A 19,293-nucleotide genomic window follows, 5' to 3' on the forward strand; every position below is an offset into this window, starting at 1 on the left:
TCCTGTCATTGCCCCTCAAAAATGCTAATGCGCCATCTTTAAAACCAATTTCCGAGGATAATTAAGAGATATAATCTTTAAGCGAATGTACTCAACTGTACGTTCGAGGAAATATATAAAAAATTGCCGCAATTCTGATTTCTATTGCATAAATTTTCTTCAATATCAAACTATTCTTGATTACAAACTATAATAATTTACCCGTTTTTTTTAACTTATGTTTTCGACTGATACATTGAGAAAAACCGAACGTTAAAAATATATCCAGGTCCGCCAATTATTTCTTCAGGATGCCGAAAATTTTCAGTCAACACACGCACAAATGCCTGATAAACCTGGATGCGTGGTTCGGAAACAAAAACATGACTCGAAACATGTGAGATTTTCACGAGCGATGGTCAGAACGAACGTCGACTCGTTGTACAAACATGTGTCAAACGAACATGGAGAACGCGGTTTCAAAGCGGAAACGAAACAAGGATAAAACTTGTCAATCCTTTCGGCTCCAAGAGAATTTCGAAAAATAAGTTTTCAATTTAATGCTAATAGATTTACAGTCGTGGCTTTATTGACTTGACAATCTATTATATATCTCGGCTCGAATCTTAGCGAATCTTTGTACAAGTATCGATACGAATCGCCTAAAGCACTGTACATCAAATATACATCGACACAAAACCGTGAAGCAGGGTTAAACGATTCGAAAACGCGCCATTTTCCACTTGGTTTACTGCTTATTCGGTCCCGCGTTTAAACCAGTCTCGATTTATTCCTCGTGTGTGACTACTCCGGTAAAATCTTAAGTGCTAATGGCCCCCTCGAGCACCCGACAAACGTACGTAATTTCATTAGCACTCGGGACTTTCTATGCTTCGGCTCCCATTTTCCGCGCATTTCCCCACGATTTGACAGTAGAAAGCCTGTTTGTTGAAAATATATTTAACTCTCCACTAATCAATGCTATTTTAAGTATGCTCAAGCGAAACGTCTACATTTCAAACAAAATTTCTCATTTTTCAAGTTGGAGCATTTTTCTCTTAGAAACAATATTTAAAAAACAAAGTTAAATAAAAAGAGATCAAAACTACATTACATGACACAAATGACTTTTAATTAAATCAAAGAAAAGCTCAAGCATTTTTTTATCGTTTCTAATTATATCAATGTCTTACAATTGACATTCCGTTGAGAAAAATATTACCCCAAGTTGATAAAAAAAGTGTTGAACAATGAACAACATTTCCATAAAAATGAATATTAATACTCGATAAGAGAACATATTGGATTTCTCTTACAGTTCTCCTTCGGATTCCAACATTAAGCGCAACGTGCAAACGTTAATTAGCGGCTATTTCCCTTGGAACATCTCAGATGAATCGCATCGATTACTAATACGTTTCAATGGCGATCTCGCGATAAACTTTAATCCTCTTTATGCGAGATACGAAAGGACAAGATGACAATTCTAGCGGAGCAGTTAAGCGGTTATGCTCCCGCGAAGAAAAGATCGGTCGCGGTGATACTTGTAAAATTAGCTCGCCGCTTCCTCTCGCGCTCTCTCGTAGCACTTGCCAATGTCGTGCGCGTAAATTCCTGCGTGCCGACGTGGACTCGCAACCGCGCGCAAATTAATAGCCGTCGAGCTTCAGAAAAGTTGCCTCGAAAAGCGCACTTGGTGTAACTAATCCCGGTCGGTGCCATAAATTTCGCGCTACCTGCTGTTTTCCACTCTATCTCGGCGAAGATAATGTATGTTGGCGGTATTTACGCGGAAAGTAAGTATCAATGCCCGTATAGTGATAAAAGTGCGAAAAACTCGATTCTTCTTTTTCCGAATGTATATTTCCTTCGATCTCTATCGCATTCTCCGGCGCAATATTTCTCTACTCCTCCGCCAAGAATGAATTTCTAATAAAAGTGGATTATTTCAGATAACGTTTCGAACAAGGAGAAGGTATCCCATCGAGCAGGTCCCGCAGCGACGCTTATCAATTAGCGGTAATTGCCTTTAGTCCACGTAAGTATCGACAACGCGCGATAGAGAGCGATCGATCCCGAAATGTCACGGTTTTTGCTGCCGCATTATCACGCGACGCCCTCGACTGCGCGACGGAGACTCGAAACGGGGAATTAATTAAAAGACTCGGGCCGCGGCAGGTGTCGCGACGGGGCTACGCAACGCGTAGTTTCGCCAAATTATTTATCCGACTGTCAATAATCGCGCGTACGCGGTGACACGAACCGTTAGCATAATTTATCGCGCGTCAATTAAGGATGATTGCACGAGCTCACCTTTTTTAAGACGCTATTGACGCATTAATCTCTCGGAGGGGAGATTTAGCTCCCGGAATGCATTTCGCGGAAATGCAACGTCAATTACAATGTTGACGCGCCGTCGATATGGCGTGTGACAGTCGTTTGATTCGCCTGTCGTGGCGATGTCGACGGGCAATTATCCGCGCGTCACGGCTACGTGTTTCTCCAATTGTTTCGACACTAAGAATGATAAACTAATAAATTATCTCGTTTAAAATGTCAAAAGATATCTTGCCATGTATTTTAGTCGCGCGTAATATTACGAAACATTACGTGACGATTCAACAAACTGCGACATGTATCATTTACTCCAGTGTAATATGATTCAAGGACTATTCACTTGCATTTCGAATCGGCGCGAGAGGAGCATTTGTTAAACATAGTTTCGAACCCACCGCCCTTTAAAACGTCGTGAAATACGATCGCGGTTGAGTGTCACTCGTTATATCGCGGCGCACAAAGGATTCGAGACTCGAGCGATGACCCAGAGAGTTAACCCGAAGTTAACCGAGAGCAATTTCAGAATTGGCCCAGGGTTAGCCCTTGTCTCCGGGAAATAAATAAATCACAAGTGGAAGCTGCGCGTAACTGGTGGGGCCAATGCAATTTTCCGACCATCATCTTTTAATGCAGATTACTCGTTTTCATTAACTCCCGCCGGAAATGGCCGGAAAAGGCATAACAATTTTAAGCAGCTCATGTCGAGGGAGCTCAATTTTCATTCAAAAAGTTTTGCTTTAACTAGTAATTTTCAGTTCTTTTCTTTGTGTTATTAAAAAAAATTTTTTTAAGAATTTAAATATCGGTAATTCTTTATATCCAAGAGAAATTCTCTCTTTCTCTTCAAATCTATTCTATTGTGTCGCGTTCTTTTATACTTTCTATCTTTCTCAATTGTCTACACTAATATACGATTAATAAAATTTAAAAAATATACCCTTGGTAACAGCTGCCGAGATTACGTTCACCTACCTTTTCGATGGCTTCCAGCGCCGCTTGAGCACGCCCAGCATGAGTAAACCGACGAGGACGAGGCCTGAGCGTCAACGGGTCTCCGACTCGCACCAGCACTAGCACTACAACGGACCACCACACAACCACCGAAACAACTTGGGGGATCTTTCTATCGGCCGCGCACGAGTCGCACCATCGTCTCCACCGAACGAGAGTTGCTCTTATCTTTAGTCCCTCGCGATGACCGATCAATTTCCCCGACGATCGCCGGATTCAACCCTTTCGCGGAATCGCTCTCCCGTTTTTCGAGCAGCTTCTTGTCATCCTCGTTACTGCACACCCTTACTTGCCGGAACACCTTCAATCAGAAAAAACGTGCACACTTTTCATACAAATCCGCCAAGGATAAATTCTGGAGCTTGACGACACGTTGTTTCGTCGACGGCAACTTGGATAACTTGGATAACGAATAACAATCGTTCCACGCGAGCAGCCGTTAAGTATACAATTTACATGAAACGTTACGTGAGAAGGACGATTTCCCGCAGCGTCGCGATTTTACGACGCGAGCCCTATGTAACGCAACACGCTCGCCAAGATTCTATTTGCCATTCACAAAGGATCTCATAAATAATAAAGCACGTCGCTCGACAAATATTTATCCCGCTTCCGGGCTCGCGGAATAATTTATCGCCCTTCGAGAGAGAGAGAGAGAGGGGCCGGCGTCGCCAAGGAAAATTTGATCGATAACTCGAACGCTCCGAATCCCACGTTTAAATACCGACGTGTGGCTTTTATCCCGAATATCGGGAGAATCGTTTTTACGTCGCTGCCTAATTGACCCCGCCGGGAATTGATTAAACATCGAATTATAAATCACGACCCTCTAATTATAATCGACAGAGCTCCAAGGAGACGGCCAGCGAGGGAAATTCAGCTCCCCCCACAAAAACTGCGCCGCCTCTTTCCCTTTTTTCATTTATTTACCTTACACCCACAGAAAACATTTCCAACATGTTATTACAAGCATATTTATTGTAGAGAGGGAGAGCAACATTTTGTCGAATATCGTGCTGCCAACAAAAGGAATTAACCGTCTTGATTAGCATACTACATTGCTCGAAAGACAATATTTGAGAAACAGACGCTTGCACAAATAAGTATACGCGGAACAAATGCAGTTGAATTTAAAAAATAATTAAGTTGCTTGAATTAAATAATTGGCTCAATTGCATTTGCCATGGATTCAACTAAATATCCAGACGTTTTCCGTTCATTCAACTTGTTTCAACCATTTAATTTCACTTGCACTGTTGATACATGAATTTGTTCCGTGTTGGTGAAATTTCCGCAACGCGAGATGAAGAGTTAACGAGCGCGATTGTGCGTGCCGCGGGTTGCGCGTCGATTTCCGATCCTTCGAATGGGGAATGACGCTTAAGCCGGTATTAGAGCGACCTTGATTCGCTTTCTGAGATTACAGGTTCGCGAGCAATCGCGATCAGTGCGGCCGAGCATCCAATTGCCGCGAAATTGCATAACCCGCGCGCTCAAAGGCTATTTCGAGCGGCTTAACCGCGGTTGGCGCGCGGGGCGGGGGGTACAAATGGATATTTTATTTGCCGTGCGTTTCAAATCACGTTGACAAATAACAATTCCGCCGGTGGACGGATATTAAAAGGGCATCTCGGGAAAATTGTTGCGTAATTTAAATCGTATTTAGGAAAATGCAGCATTTCGCGTAAATATTTCTATTCAATCGGGGAAAGGAATTGTAATATTATTGGAAAAATATCCAGTCCGCGAGAGATGCATTTTCGTGGCGCTCCATTATCGAGGTATTTACCTTCTAGTTATTGCACGCCGATCGAGTCAGAGCGGGTTTAATGACGTTGCGACATCCTTTTTTTTCCAAAGAGAGAAATTCTCCGCCGGAACATTACCGTTAATTAAATTCACCGGGGACCCTCGCGTTTGGCGTACAATTTACAAAATGCAAAAATAGTTGGCGAGGGTAGGAATTTTAACTAAATCGATTCAACATGGCCACCGAACGGACTTCGCGTGGACTAATACATTCCGAAAGGGACTTTTCCCCGAGTATCCGACCGGCGATCGAGCTCGCCGGCTCCGGACGCACTCCCCAGGATCACGGGGCGATCAATAATGGCACGCGCGCGAGAGAGAGAGTTGAAAACTAGAGCATCGCGCGAGATGCCTCCCCCTTTTTTCCAAACGCATCGATCGGTTTACTCACCTCATTTTCGCCGGTTCCGGCTCCAAGGGCAGCTCACGAGACGGAGACGCGCGGCGCAATCGACGATCCTTGCTACGCATCTCGACCATGTTCGACCCGGTGACCGCGATTCCGACGCCAAGGATCAACTTGCGGTCACGGATATACAGACACGCACTGGCGGAGTTACTCGCGCGCGCGCGCGCGCACGCCAAACGACGGAGCGACGGCACGAAGCGACCGCGCGTCGAACTCGGACTGAGCCTACACGTCACGAACAGGAATCGGGCGCGCGCGCCGGCGTCACCCCCACCACCTCGCGTTGGCTCACAGGTGCGACGAGGAAGCACTGCGACCGAGCCAATTCCGAGAAATACGCGCTCCGCTATAATTCCCGGAATCGAGCGGCCGCTTTTCTTCATGTTTTCAATGTTTTCATCCGGCTCGCTATTTCACCCTTGTCTCGCTCGCCGAATATTTCACGAGAGAAGGACGCAATTTCTCTCCTTTCCTCTTGCCGCCTTGCCCAACTTTTAAAAAGTCATTTCTCACGTGTCTCGAGGCGTAGAAAGCGAATCCGCCCGAAAAGATGCCATGTAGTCAAAATGAGACTTGATGAATAAAGAGATTTTTTCACATTTCGCGCGCTGTTGATGAAACGCGGCTTTATTACTCACGCGGTCTTAGGCGCGACAATATCTTGTCCTTTTCAGCCCCGATATCGGCTAACCTGAGGGGAATACTTGGTTTCAGGAGCGATCGCGTCATCGACAACTATTTTGTCTTGATAATGCCCTCAGTGGTATTTGCAGCAACTACAATTTAGTAGCCTCCTCGTCGCTACGATACGATATAACATCAGCGAGAGTACCGGGCGATAAGATAAGATTTGCATCGCACTAAAAAGTATCTGGCTCTTTGTGCGAGAGATATTTAAGTGCGCAATAAACGCGTCTCCTTGGTTGTCAATTGCTAATGAATTATATTATGTTAGTTGAGCATTGAAGCCGGCGGCTCGCTCGCGTGTGTACGCGCAACCGCCCGCGCCGATCGGCGATTTACTCACGTTCTCATTTTAGGGCCGAGTTGGAGCACAGAGCTGGACGCGGACGCATCGATTTCTCCCCCGTTCCCGGAGACTCCCCGCGTGCGGACACGCGTGCGACACCATCCAAGCGGAAGAGTTAAAACGGGCGTTCTTCCGAAAACCTTGGCAACAAAAGGAAGAGAGAATTTTTATTATCTCTCGTGGTGCTCCCAATTAGACAACAACGATTCACGCCTGCAGTTAAATAAGAATTTTATTGTCCGAGTAGCGTAATTAATACAGAATCGATCAACTTTTGTCAACGTAAATATCACAATCGCGCGTTACGTACAGTTTTGAAAAAGGAAGAGATTACGTTGGAAAGGATTGAAACATTCGGGGTCAAGTTCAACCTGCGTGAATGATGGACCGAAAGCAGGCGCAGGTGAACGACGTTAACGATTGCAGCAAGACTGGTTTATCAAGATTTCATGCAGTCCTTCACAGGTAGTCCCTGCAGGGCAGGAAGGGTGGAAGAAATCCAAGTGGATCGCTTGTGAAGCCATCATTGAAACTGATGGTTCTACGCGGGAGGTACGCCGCAACTTGCGTCTTATTCATGAAACGATCATCTACTTCTCAACACCGTCGCCTTTTCAATAGCCCACCTGTGGACTCGCCGTCAAATTGTCAGTATCGTAAATCCCGAGTGTTATTATATGTTAGAAATTCGTCTTTTCTCTATTTCGAAAAATTTATCCACTTTTCAAAAGATTGAACATTTTCATTATTTATCGTTTTATTCAGATTTTAACTAACATTTTCAACTCTCATTACTACGTTAGTTGTGCTATTTAAGTCCACTTTGATCATTTAAACGTTCGTACACTTGAGGGTGATCTCTCGAGAGAATATCTCGGCAGCTTTTGCTATCGAGAAAGTTAGTAGAAGAGATACACCGTGGTGGAAAAAAACCTAGGCCCGGCGGGGAGCGCGGCAGCGAGCGCGAGCAACGGGCGACCCGAAACATAAACATTGTATCTCGCTCCACCTCCCGCTCATCGATCGATTTTCTTAAATGCCTTCCGAGTCCGGCCTACCGTCTCCTGCATCCTCATTCGCTCAAACGTGTAAATTAATTCCTCGATAACTATTGTTACTTTGTACCGCGGTACATGATATTTCTCCTTATTTTAACCCAATCTATTTTCAAGGTGGCTACTTTTGCATCAGACACCCTGTATAATAAATTGAACGGATGACCTTGACGTGTACATGACTCATTTTTAAATCGATCGGTCATGATTGCACAGCATGATGTAGGGAAAGGAAACCGAAATTGATATTCAGTTGTCATTCATCTTGTCACGTTCCTCTTTATAGGTGTTGTAGTCCCAGGAAAGGAAAGAAGGAGAGAGCAAGAAGCATAGATGCCCGTACCATCTGGTCTTCCACCTGTGCCCAGCCAACTGTTTCTTCGCCGGTGCAACCAAAGTAAGTCCAGTTTCAATCCCTAACCTCTTTCAGCATTTTATGCTCGCGACGACAACGTAAGATATATGTTTCAAGAAAACGTTGAAAGATTTTCAGATTCGCCTGTATAAATATTTCGAGCTGTCAAATTGTTTCACAACCAACTTGTTTAAGCAACAAGATTGAATTTTGTAATAATTTCTTAAAATGTTTATACAGTTGTACAAAAATATACTTAAAGAAAGTTAGAGACTAAACAAAAGGTTAAAGAAAATGAAGTTACATATCTATGCGAGTAGCTGTCATAATGTGTATTTTCACAGAGTGTCAACGTCAGATTACGTCTTCTTCACATGAAAAAATATCTTAATGTATATAATAGCTGTGCTGAAAGTCTTACATCGATTGGAAAGTCTTACATCGATAACTGTTATAACTTAATAACAAAAACTCCTCAGCTATATAAAATACTATTTAAACTTTATTAGGAGCATATCTGTGCAGAGCGAACACTATAAAGTGCTTTTATATTAAAAAATGGACAATCAAGTGAATCCCAAGTCTTTTAATTTCTCCAATTCTCATATATACTATACATTTCGTAAAGTTTTCAACATAAAAATATTAGAATAAAGAATAAAAATGTAAGTGGTTCCGGCCGGGATCGAACTGGCGACCTTCTGCGTGTAAAGCAGACGTGATAACCGCTACACCACGGAACCTCGATGACTTTCGCATTGATCGTTGCATTCATGACTAGGAATACACTTTTTATATACAATTTTTAGTCTTACATATTCTCGCTAACTAATACAAATTTATTTAAATATTTAAATAAAATATCATTACTTGCGGGTTATAAACGACAAAATCATTTCAAAGCATTAATTAACGCGTTATTTGTACTCGATCGATAAATCACGTGGCTTTGTCTCGTGTCGTACAGATGGCAACAGCGATCTACTCGTATTTCTTAAATTATTATACATAATTTTATATTTGGTTTGGACATCGGTGATTTAATTTATTTACAGTATTGAAAATGTAATAAGGGGAATAAGAGGTGATAATTTTAATATTAACTATCGAACAAAGTATATCTTTCTTTTTTTATATTTACGGGATTTAAATTATAGGATTTTTCTATGCCCTTGTAATTTTATTCAAATTTTATGATTATCTCTTAAACGATTATTATTTTTTAAACAAATCAAATAAATATTACCATTGCAAATAAGAATCTTGATTTTACCGGTATGAATCTAACATATAAAAATATGTCAGATATATTTAATACGATTAAATGTATATTTATTATTATACAATTCAACAACCAGGTGTGCCTTAAAGTGTGATATCCGCTTATAATGCATGAAAAGTGAATCGTATCCAGACGTGAGTCCTCGGTAGTATAGTGGTTAGTATCCCCGCCTGTCACGCGGGAGACCGGGGTTCGATTCCCCGCCGGGGAGATTTTTTTTTCTTGTATTATAGTTATGCAACGTTTCATACACAAAATAATGAAGCAAATAAGAAAGAAGTGTATGCATGTATATTGTTATTATGTGTACAAGTGTTTCTTTAAAATGTCAATTCTATAAGATTAGCTCGATGAGTTGGAGATTTATATTGTTTTAAATATTTCAAGAAGCTTTTTATTTTTTCAGCTACCTATATATTATACATTTTTCATGATTTATATTCAGCTATTTCTAATTATGTTATACTTAGTAATTGGAATTTTCCGCCCGGAAGTGTAGAGACAGTCCACACTCTAACGTAACTTCCGGCGTTCCACACCGTATCCAGTTATGTATAGAGATCGTGGTTAAATCGGAACGACTTTCTATGCTGTCCAAGTTTTATGCGCGACTCGGAATATGAATGCAATTTACGAGTGATACATTGCGAGATAATCCGATGTAGATTTGTTTAAATAGTACAAAAATATCGGAAAAACTGTACAGAATAATTTCGGTTATCAAATAACCTATATACGTCTTTATGCTTGAAAAACCTAAGAAGAATGTTGAGCACGGGAAGACGCCTCGTACGACTCGCAAGGAGTGTTAAAAACTTGCATCAAGACAGTCGGAGATCCGTACCTTCAAAGTTTGAAACCTTGCCAAGTTAGAAAACATGATTTTATATATATATATATCGGATTAATAAATTACTTAAAGCGACGTTTCTTATAGTTTTCCAGTATCCGCTAAGTCAGGCAGATGACCGCAGAGTGTACGTGTGGGGCCTCGCCGAGCATGGTGCTCTTGGTGACTCAAAAGCATTGAAGGTCTCATACCTCTCGAAGCCGAAAAGATTGTCGTTTGCTGAGCGGCATAAAGTCGTAGATATTGCTTGTGGATATGGCTTTACGGCTTATGCTGTGCATTCTTCAGATAAGAATATTGTTTATGGCACTGGCATAAATACAGATTCACAACTTGGTAATTATATTTATTGACTTAATCAGGGACACTAATAGAAATTTTGTTTTTCTGTGCAATAGGTTACAACCTTGATGAGAAAATACATAATATGATATTTCTTCCAAGGCCAATAACGTTGCCGTTGCATAATACCTCGAGCAAAGTTATAGGTATGGCTGCTGGAAGGGCACACTTATTAATATTAACGACAGAAGGTCTATTTACATTGGGTAATAATGCATATGGCCAATGTGGCAGGCCAATTATACTGAGTGAAAATTATGAGAAAAGTATGGTTGTGCATTGTATACCTGATGTTAAAAAGAGCAAAATTATTGCTGTGACAGCCGGCCAAGATCATAGGTATAAAATATTAATTGTAGAATTTCTTTCATTTTTCACTTGTATTTTCTCACTAACATTATATAACAGCATACTGTTGACAGAGACAGGTCAAGTGTACACGTTTGGTTGGAGTGCTGATGGACAGACTGGTCTTTCACACTATCAAAATGAATATCGACCAAGTTTGGTCAAGGGTGACCTGGCAGGACAGCGTATAATCAAGGTTGCCTGTGCCGCTGATTGTGTATTAGCTCTTAGTGGTATGTAACAGGAATACCTAGACCAAGTATTTCTATTATTAAGAAAACAAACAAAGATATATATCTTCTCTTAACTATTTCCCATCTATGTGATACAAGAATGTGATATAAAGTTTAACTTGAGATTATCGATAACTCTATATACGTAAGTGAATAAAAAGATTTCTATTGCAGATAAAGGGAAAGTGTACGGTTGGGGTAATTCAGAGTATGGTCAATTACCAGCCAGAGGAGATACTTACCAAATAAACGTTGCCACAGAATTGGATACGCAGGAATTAGGACACATTACAGACATTGCGGCAGGTGGAAGTTTTTGCATGGTTTTGAACAGTAAGTAGATTTCAAACAATGTTAATTTACCAATCGTTTCAATGATTATTACTTATATAAACTGTTCAAGTATTAAATGTTATTATTCGTTATAGATGATGGTAATGTCTACGTATGGGGATATGGAATACTCGGTCTTGGACCTCAAGTACAGAAAGTATTAAAACCAACCATGATTCCTCCTACATTGTTTGGCAATAACATATATAATCGTGATATCAAGGTAATAAAACTAATTTAAACAGAGTGTCTACTATCATAGAGAAAAACCTGGAAAAGCTAGAATTCTCTCTTTCTTGTCTGGAAAATACGTGAATTGCCAGGGAATTTTTGTTAAAATCGCCTTTATTATATTTCGTGGGCAATCGAAAATTAGCCGAATGTTCCAAGCATCATTCCATCTTTTACTGTATTTCTTGGAAATAAAACCAAAATTTTAAGACTCTTGGTACCATTCTCTTGTTGGAAATTGTAACGTTAGAGGTGAGAAATGATACGCTGAGAATTCTTTCGTTACATTTTTTTGAAATAAAAAGATATTTGTGTTAAAAAACACTCCAATTACCATTTAAAAATATCCGAAAACTAATCTTTCCTGCCAACAGCCAATCAATAGAGTTAAATGGTATAAAATATATGTTTTATAAAAATCCTTTTTATTTTATTTGACAATTTTTATAATTTTAAATTTTCTCTTTACGATTGCGCGAAAAGGATACACATTGTGAACGAGATAGGAATAACCTATACAGTAATTAAAGTTATTTTAAAATTGCATAAAAAATGATAATAATTTGGCTTGGAAGTTTCAATGAAAATACTTGGAAAATTAAGGAATCTCTTTCAATAAATAAGTCCTGTTAAAGAAAATTTCAGTCTCTGATTCGCAAAATCTTTCGTGCGTATATTATTTGTAATAAAAACTACATCAATTTTTATACTTTGTTAGGTAACAAATATATATTGTGGGATTGGTCAGCTAGCGGCGCTAACTAATTCGGGAGATTTATACATGTGGGGTTGCAATAAATTTGGATCTTTAGGACTAGGACATACAAAGGATCAATTTTTTCCTTTAAGGGTAAATTCACTGTCATATTTTTACGAATTGAACCCGAGTACAAGAGTAAACAATTTGAACGCATATACACATATATTTCACTCTTGCTTACTCTTTTATTCATGTTCAATTTATATAGATATAATTGCGAATGTGCGTGTGTGTAATGAAAGCTTTCCACCTGTAACAGTTTGTCTTTTTGCAACAGGTTGCAGTAGGAGCTCAAGTGAGAAAGATTGCCTGTGGAGTGGATCATACAGTGACACTTTGTAAACCTTTCATTTAAAAGAACAACACTACATATTTATTATCAATTTATTTGTAAGTAAACTTCCTAATACTTCGTTATTTTAACAAGTTCAATGTCATTATACAAATGCAGTGACTTGAAAATATTTTGCATGCCTATCACAAAAGGGCAGTATTAAGATATTTACAATTCTAATTCTAATTTGACAAATATTGAAACACATTTATCTTGTTTGTTAAAAAAATTGGCTTATGTAATATTCTTGATATTGTTTATTACAAAAATATGTATATCATACTTGGGATTAAAACCAACATATTCAGTATGTTTATGCTTGCACTGTTTTCACATACCAGATTTTCGTAGGAGACAGTGTATTCAATCATGTGAGCAAATCTGCACACCTTTGGATCTATAGAAATATAAATCATTTAACATAAAGATGTGCATATCAATGTCAAGAATTGCTACAAACATTAAAATTTTTAATTTAAGTAATTTTCTTTTCTACTCACCAACACAATTATAATTTGTAACTGAAGCATTGGCAATTATTGTTAAATATAACGGATTACAAAGATGTATAAAACCAGCATCGCCACAGGAAACATCAACGGCATATTCATCGTTATTTATTGATCGGCATGTATCGGCAGGTAAATTACTTGTCGCATTAATATTTATGACTTGTCGTGATGTACATACTTTCAGATTACCCCAACCGGATCCTTTGATCTAAAAAGTATTTATGTAGAATGCACATTGAAAGAGAAAATGTTTAATTTTTATTTCTCACAGTGCGTAAGAAAAATTTTACCTTTATCTTAGAAAAATGGCTGCTGTCACTGGAAAAGAAATAATTGGGATGCATCCTGTAAGTAACAATCGTAGCCGGTTCAATGTAATCGGTAAACGCATTTGAAGGTCCAGTGGAAGTGTAATCGGCTCCACATTGCGTATTGATTAACCGCTGTGGAACTGCAAATCAAAACACGAAGAATTATATTGAATTGTGAAACATTGATCCATTTCATCTGTCCATTTTATCTACCTTGTTTTATCCTTGAAATTAAATTAGCAATCGTTATTGAACTTCCTATATCACCAGCGGTTGTAGAGAACAAATCACGTGAAGGATCTAGAACGAGATCGGTCCATCTGTCTTTTGATCCATAAGTCAATATAAGTAATGTAGCATCTGCAATAATATCGATAATCAAACCTTATTCACATTGACATGATCCGAAATTAAATTTACAACATTGCGGAAAGTTGTGAAATATCAATGGACTAAAAAATCGCTATAATGATTGAGTTTCTCATTGTTTCTAGGAAATGATTTACCCGGTACTTTCTCTCGCATCTGCTTGATCTGTTCTATACAATAATCCTTATCGGAATTTGAAAGAGCTGATGTATATGGCATAATTAAGACTACATCAGATTTTGCTTGTCCACGACCTTCACGCTCGACGTTCAACTTCTCTGTTTGCAGAATGCGTAATTTTTCCAATGATTTAGGAAGATCAAACTTGGCAAGACCGCCACTAGTAGCTGAAAAAAAAATCATTTTAAATTTGAATTACTCTTAACAGAATACATAATTGTCTGACGTTATATTAATAAGTAATGTGCAAACGTACCGTCGGTATAATGCGTTTTATTATAATAACCAAAGTCTAAAATACTATCAGTAGTATTAAGCACAATACTGCCATCACGGCCATTAATAATTTTAAATTGACTGTTGTATTGATTTATCTTTATATTATCCAATATGTCTCTGTCAAGAAAAAAGTAAAATATACATATATTTTGCGCAACAATAATACAGATATGTGTATGCTGTGAATTATATACTTACGCAATGATTGGTTGTATTTCGCTAAAGGGCCATGTTGTATCGAGAATAATTGTTAGACTAACAGCGACTTGAATAACATCGTTGAAATATCCCGTTTCTGTCTCTTGACACGTTAAATCCTTCATTGAATCTACAAATTATACGCTTTACAGTGTACTTTTTTTTTATCTAAATATTTTATTTCGCAAAGTACTAAATAGCAAAATAATAAAAGAACGAACGCTCGCAAATGTGTAAACGAATATCAAAAGGCACACGCGAACCATATAAGGTGTTGAAATCAATTAAAAAATATAACTCATTGTCTTTGAAGTAAACTTTTCGCAATAAATTTAAAAAATTAAAATAGACACTAACACGCATCTTATATCCTCTATTACTTCGTATCTGTGATTTTACATCAGAGCCTTATGAATTTTATTTGTATAATTTATTAACGAAAGGAGAGTTTGCTTATTGTTACCAATAATGAGCTAGTTATTTAATTAGTTTATTACACAACGACCCTATTCTTTTGGGTCCTTTTCGAGTGATACTGCAAATCAACAACAACAACGCAGTTATGAAATAATGTAGGTTAATAAGTAATTAAATAACTAGCCAGTTGGGTTGACTACAAGTTTCCCGTCTCAATAATTTATTAATTATACTAAATATACCAATACATTACCAACGTAACGAGATAGCTGTTCTGTCGCTTCCGTCGCAAATTCCTGCATTCTTTTGTCGTTTATTGTAGCTCTATGCAAATATTCTTCCAAGATTAATGAGGCACTGTACGCCTATAAATCATTTAAACATCTATTAATGCTCGATTATTAGTTTATATTAATAAAATACAAATTCTTTAATCTTTATATAGAATACGAGAAGCACATTTTTAGGTTTTACGGGAGTCGCTTATTTTTCGTAGCATAACACTTTAACATGGAAATATGAAAATTACAAATAAAAGTCATGAAAAAATCTGCTCATCCTCTAAGAATCAATCTATGTCAATCATTTATATATTATATAAAATTTGATTTGTAATTGTTAAAAGCTTTTAAGTTTTATGTGTATCTGTACGACGATTTCATTCGATTGTACAATATTACCTGTTCAGTCATGATCGTTTTCGGTATAATCGTTTGGAAGAGTTTTTTCCGATTGCACGCTCTAATCGAAGGATTAAACAATCCACGGGGGCTATAATACTGATCCAAAATCTGCGACAGTCTCAAAGAGGGCACCTTAGAATATAAAGCCTCAATTTCGCTAGCGAGAATTAGTCCATCGATGTCACCCCTGATCTCCGCCGTGGTAAATTCTAATTTCTCATTGGATTTCAGAAAGTACCAACGGGGCAAAGACGATGAATTCCACATGCCGTTTACACCTACGCCAATCTCATTTGTAGGGCCTTGCATTAAGGTAACTTCAGCTAAATCACCTGCGGGCATGTAAATTTATTGTATAATCTCACTGCTGCAATGGATGCAGTATTATACTCAACGATCGAAAGTTGATGAAATAATTTTCGAATGAATCTGCTTGCGATTGACAATTTAACATTCATTTCCTCTGATGCGATTTCTCTCAATATATTGTAAAACGATACGGAAAATGTCAGCGCGAGGAGAAAAATTAACGCTTTGTTACCAGCTACGGTTGCCATCCATTTATTATCCAAGAATAATTTTGATAAATTTCCTTTTCTCTCCTCGTTCTCTTCATCGGGAAATACATCGGAGAGCTTTACAGTTTGAGACTGCAGTCCAGCAGCTATACCAGCAATTAGTGGGCCGGCGGAAACAGGACCCCAGCTATAACGTTACAATTCATTAGGACGCTGTTAATGGGTCGGAAGTTGTACAGTGTAAAACCGTGTGCGCGTATGTACGGAAATTACATGTACAATCTACATACTTGGTTTTTATAACACCATTCTCCACAGGACATTTGCTTATCGACGACTCGTGGCGGAGTCGGGCGATTTTCGGATGATTCGGCGGTAATTCCGGATACAAGGCGTTTGGATGAAATACGTTTTCGTTAATTCCGTTTTTGTTATTTGTAATAACATCGCTATGTTTGCAACCACAATTTTCAGAAATAAGTACAAATCTATTTATTGTATGTTTCGAAAATATATCAAGGAAGGTTGTAATTTATTATGCCGAAACTGGTATTACGGTAATTGCAACACTTCTATTTAAAGATATTTTAGCGAAGGAGATTATTGTAATTGCTCAAACGTACAATTTGAAACAACCATATCTTTCATTTTGAAGGGGAGAAGAAATTTTACAGCTTACAATGCAGCTGCTTTGGTACACGAGTTGTATATTTACCATCTTTGTAAAAACTGTTATTATTAATACAGTAATTTTCTAGATATGAAGTAAAAAGGTCAACTAGCTGAAATAAACTAATGATGTAATTTTTACAGTGCGTTCTTCAACTTTTCCTAATGTCTGATTGATGCGATTGAAAAATAGACATGTAATTAATTATCAATTTTCATAACAATGATATACCACAATATTGTTATATTCCAACTTGACAAGAATTTTGAAAAAGATAGTTTTTATTTTTTTTATGCAAGCTATAATATTCTCTTCGCAATACGCATCATGTTACATTGTGTTACTTACATCTGTTCAGGAGTTAAGGTTTCGACATCATCGTCTACATCCAAATTTGTGTTGGAATAAATGCTAGACATTACACTTCTCGTGTTTCTGTAGGCGTTGTCAGCATATTTGCATACTATGTTTTCATCCCCTCTTTCATAGATTTCAATACTGCTAGACAGCATAAAATGAAGGGTGCACTGCAAAAATATTCGCTTGATAAAAGGACGTAGTACGTCCATGATATCTGCATTGAAAGACTCATTTTGTTGAATGAAACAAAATTTCGTTGACTCAACTGAATTTCTTGTTTCGATACGAGCAAACGAATGTTTCAGTTGATACAACAACAAACTTTAGTTGGAAAATTTAGTTATATCAACATAGAAATTTGGTTGAATAAACGTGCGCAAAATCCTTTTCTAATATTCAACCAAACAATTTAGTTTACGCAACAAACACAATTATTTAGCATGTGATGAGTTGGGCAAATTTCTTATCTCAACCATAAAATTTTGTTCAAATAAACAACTCGTGGAAACGAAATATTTAGTTGTTGTTTAACTTCTTTCCAGCAGGATATTTTTTGTTTTATACAACCAAATTACACGTTCAGTCAACAAAATGAGTCTCTCACAGTGTGGTAAACTAGTTTTCCTGTAAAAATATACATATAACATGTCCATATATTTTTAGTATAATCTCTGACCACGTATGTATGTAAGAATGATTTTATATATTATTTTTTACAAAATTTTCACAAATTTTATTGAAAAAAAGAAACAATGAGAAAATTAGAAAGCTACTCTTTATTTCTATACATTAAAAGGGCTGCGTGGTCAAACTTACCCTTTCGATATCGGTGAGTATATTGTAAGGAAGGTGGCCTCTCTCCTCTGGTATGAAGCGAGCTATTACCACATATTTCTGAGCTTGGCCAGCTGCTCTATATGGCAATACACCAGATTGCTCAATAACGTGAGGATTTTTTACTATTCCATCTTGACGAAATCTACGGTTTTTAATAAAATGCCAATACATTTCACCAACTTAGTTGTAGAAACTTTCATACGTAAATATACGCTTTCATGAGAATTATTTCTTTTACCTGTGCATAATTCCAATAGTTAAGGCTCCTAACTCCATATTTAATTGTGTTTCTGTTTTCTCGATCTTTTGGAGAATCGTGATTAATGTATTCAAAGTATGAGGCAATCTATTATCTTTTTCTAGAAGATATTTACTTTCATAACATTCTTTCAGAGATGATGACACACTTCGATATATAGTTTCTTGCGCAAAAACGCCTGAAATTGTACGTAAAGATTAAGTGTTATATTACTCTTACATGTATTTTAAGTATACCTACTTATATATCATAATTTATATTTTTTGTAAATTATCAAGCAAATTTTTTGCTTTTAATTTGCATTAATTTTCAACTATTTTTAACAAATACAATTTTTGCCCGTGTTAGGAAAAATTCATGATATCTCATTTTATATTATCAATTGATGAAGATTTCTAAAAAGGATTTGGAAATTGTGGAAATTGTAGAAAGACAGATTTTCTCAATATTTTGGAAAACTGTTTCACTTGTATTGTCGTAAAAAATCTGAGAAATTTTCATTGAATTTCGAACAAAGTTTCACCAGGCATATGGTAACATATTTAATTACATATTGTAAATTGGAATAATAAATTGCTTACCAAGGGTAAATAGAATAATCCAGGAATATACTCTAATCATCTTGCAACTGTAAAAAGCGGAAAGTCTAGAGTTGTTTCATTCCCTCCAAATGGAATATTTTTATTTAAATTAATATCAGAGAAAGCAATGTAAGTGCCTTTAATAATTCGCGAAACTTACCTGATTCTGTTAGGCTAGCTGCTTTTATAAGACACGTTATCCCTTTGGTTTCACCTAACGAGGTACTACACCACACCTTTTTAGAGACATAGTAACACCTACCATCGAGAGATAAGATACGATACGTTATGAGTAATCTACCCCCACTTGATCGTAGGCACGTCCCTTATTAGAGAACAGATCGAAAACTGATGGTTCATAAATATATATATTATGAGATTAATATTACAATTGCACAAAATTAGTTGTCACAAAATCCCA

General features: G+C 37.5%; 3 protein-coding genes and 2 non-coding genes across 8 annotated transcripts in view; 2 read left to right on the forward strand and 3 right to left on the reverse strand.

Annotated features, from left to right (window-relative positions):
- LOC105560091 overlaps window positions 1-5,760 on the reverse strand; it is a 193,491-nt gene extending 187,731 nt beyond the window's left edge. For all 4 annotated transcript variants that reach the window (XM_012008879.1, XM_012008882.1, XM_012008881.1 and 1 more), the window contains exons 1-2: window positions 5,528-5,760; window positions 3,289-3,628 (exon numbers count right to left, since the gene is read on the reverse strand). In XM_012008879.1, the coding sequence (XP_011864269.1) occupies window positions 3,289-3,329 (41 nt within the window). In that variant the 5' untranslated portion in view covers window positions 3,330-3,628; window positions 5,528-5,760. The remainder of the gene's footprint in view (window positions 1-3,288; window positions 3,629-5,527) is intronic.
- Window positions 5,761-8,655: 2,895 nt separating this feature from the next.
- On the reverse strand, window positions 8,656-8,728 carry Trnav-uac. Its single transcript has one exon. It is a non-coding gene; the product is annotated as a tRNA-Val (tRNA).
- A 678-nt stretch (window positions 8,729-9,406) lies between these two features.
- On the forward strand, window positions 9,407-9,478 carry Trnad-guc. The gene has a single exon. It is a non-coding gene; the product is annotated as a tRNA-Asp (tRNA).
- A 322-nt stretch (window positions 9,479-9,800) lies between these two features.
- On the forward strand, window positions 9,801-13,012 carry LOC105560093 (Williams-Beuren syndrome chromosomal region 16 protein homolog). The gene is made up of 8 exons (XM_012008884.1): window positions 9,801-10,135; window positions 10,205-10,453; window positions 10,516-10,798; window positions 10,868-11,040; window positions 11,215-11,373; window positions 11,469-11,596; window positions 12,323-12,454; window positions 12,642-13,012. Exons 1-8 carry the CDS (start codon window positions 10,033-10,035, stop codon window positions 12,717-12,719), a joined length of 1,305 nt encoding a protein of 434 aa, XP_011864274.1. The 5' UTR covers window positions 9,801-10,032; the 3' UTR covers window positions 12,720-13,012.
- LOC105560092 lies at window positions 12,735-19,247 on the reverse strand. The gene is made up of 16 exons (XM_012008883.1): window positions 19,033-19,247; window positions 18,873-18,919; window positions 18,271-18,469; window positions 18,012-18,174; window positions 17,184-17,362; window positions 16,456-16,614; window positions 16,189-16,352; window positions 15,645-15,979; window positions 15,218-15,329; window positions 14,548-14,677; window positions 14,327-14,466; window positions 14,028-14,237; window positions 13,735-13,881; window positions 13,501-13,661; window positions 13,199-13,418; window positions 12,735-13,095 (listed from the first exon to the last, which is right to left on the reverse strand). The coding sequence occupies exons 2-16, from the start codon at window positions 18,910-18,912 to the stop codon at window positions 12,959-12,961; spliced, it is 2,496 nt and encodes an 831-aa protein (XP_011864273.1). The 5' UTR covers window positions 18,913-18,919; window positions 19,033-19,247; the 3' UTR covers window positions 12,735-12,958.
- Window positions 19,248-19,293: the final 46 nt, after the last annotated feature.

The sequence above is a fragment of the Vollenhovia emeryi genome, unplaced genomic scaffold (assembly GCF_000949405.1).
Source record: "Vollenhovia emeryi isolate VEMERY1.0 unplaced genomic scaffold, V.emery_V1.0 DF939242.1, whole genome shotgun sequence".
Lineage (NCBI taxonomy): Eukaryota > Metazoa > Arthropoda > Insecta > Hymenoptera > Formicidae > Vollenhovia > Vollenhovia emeryi.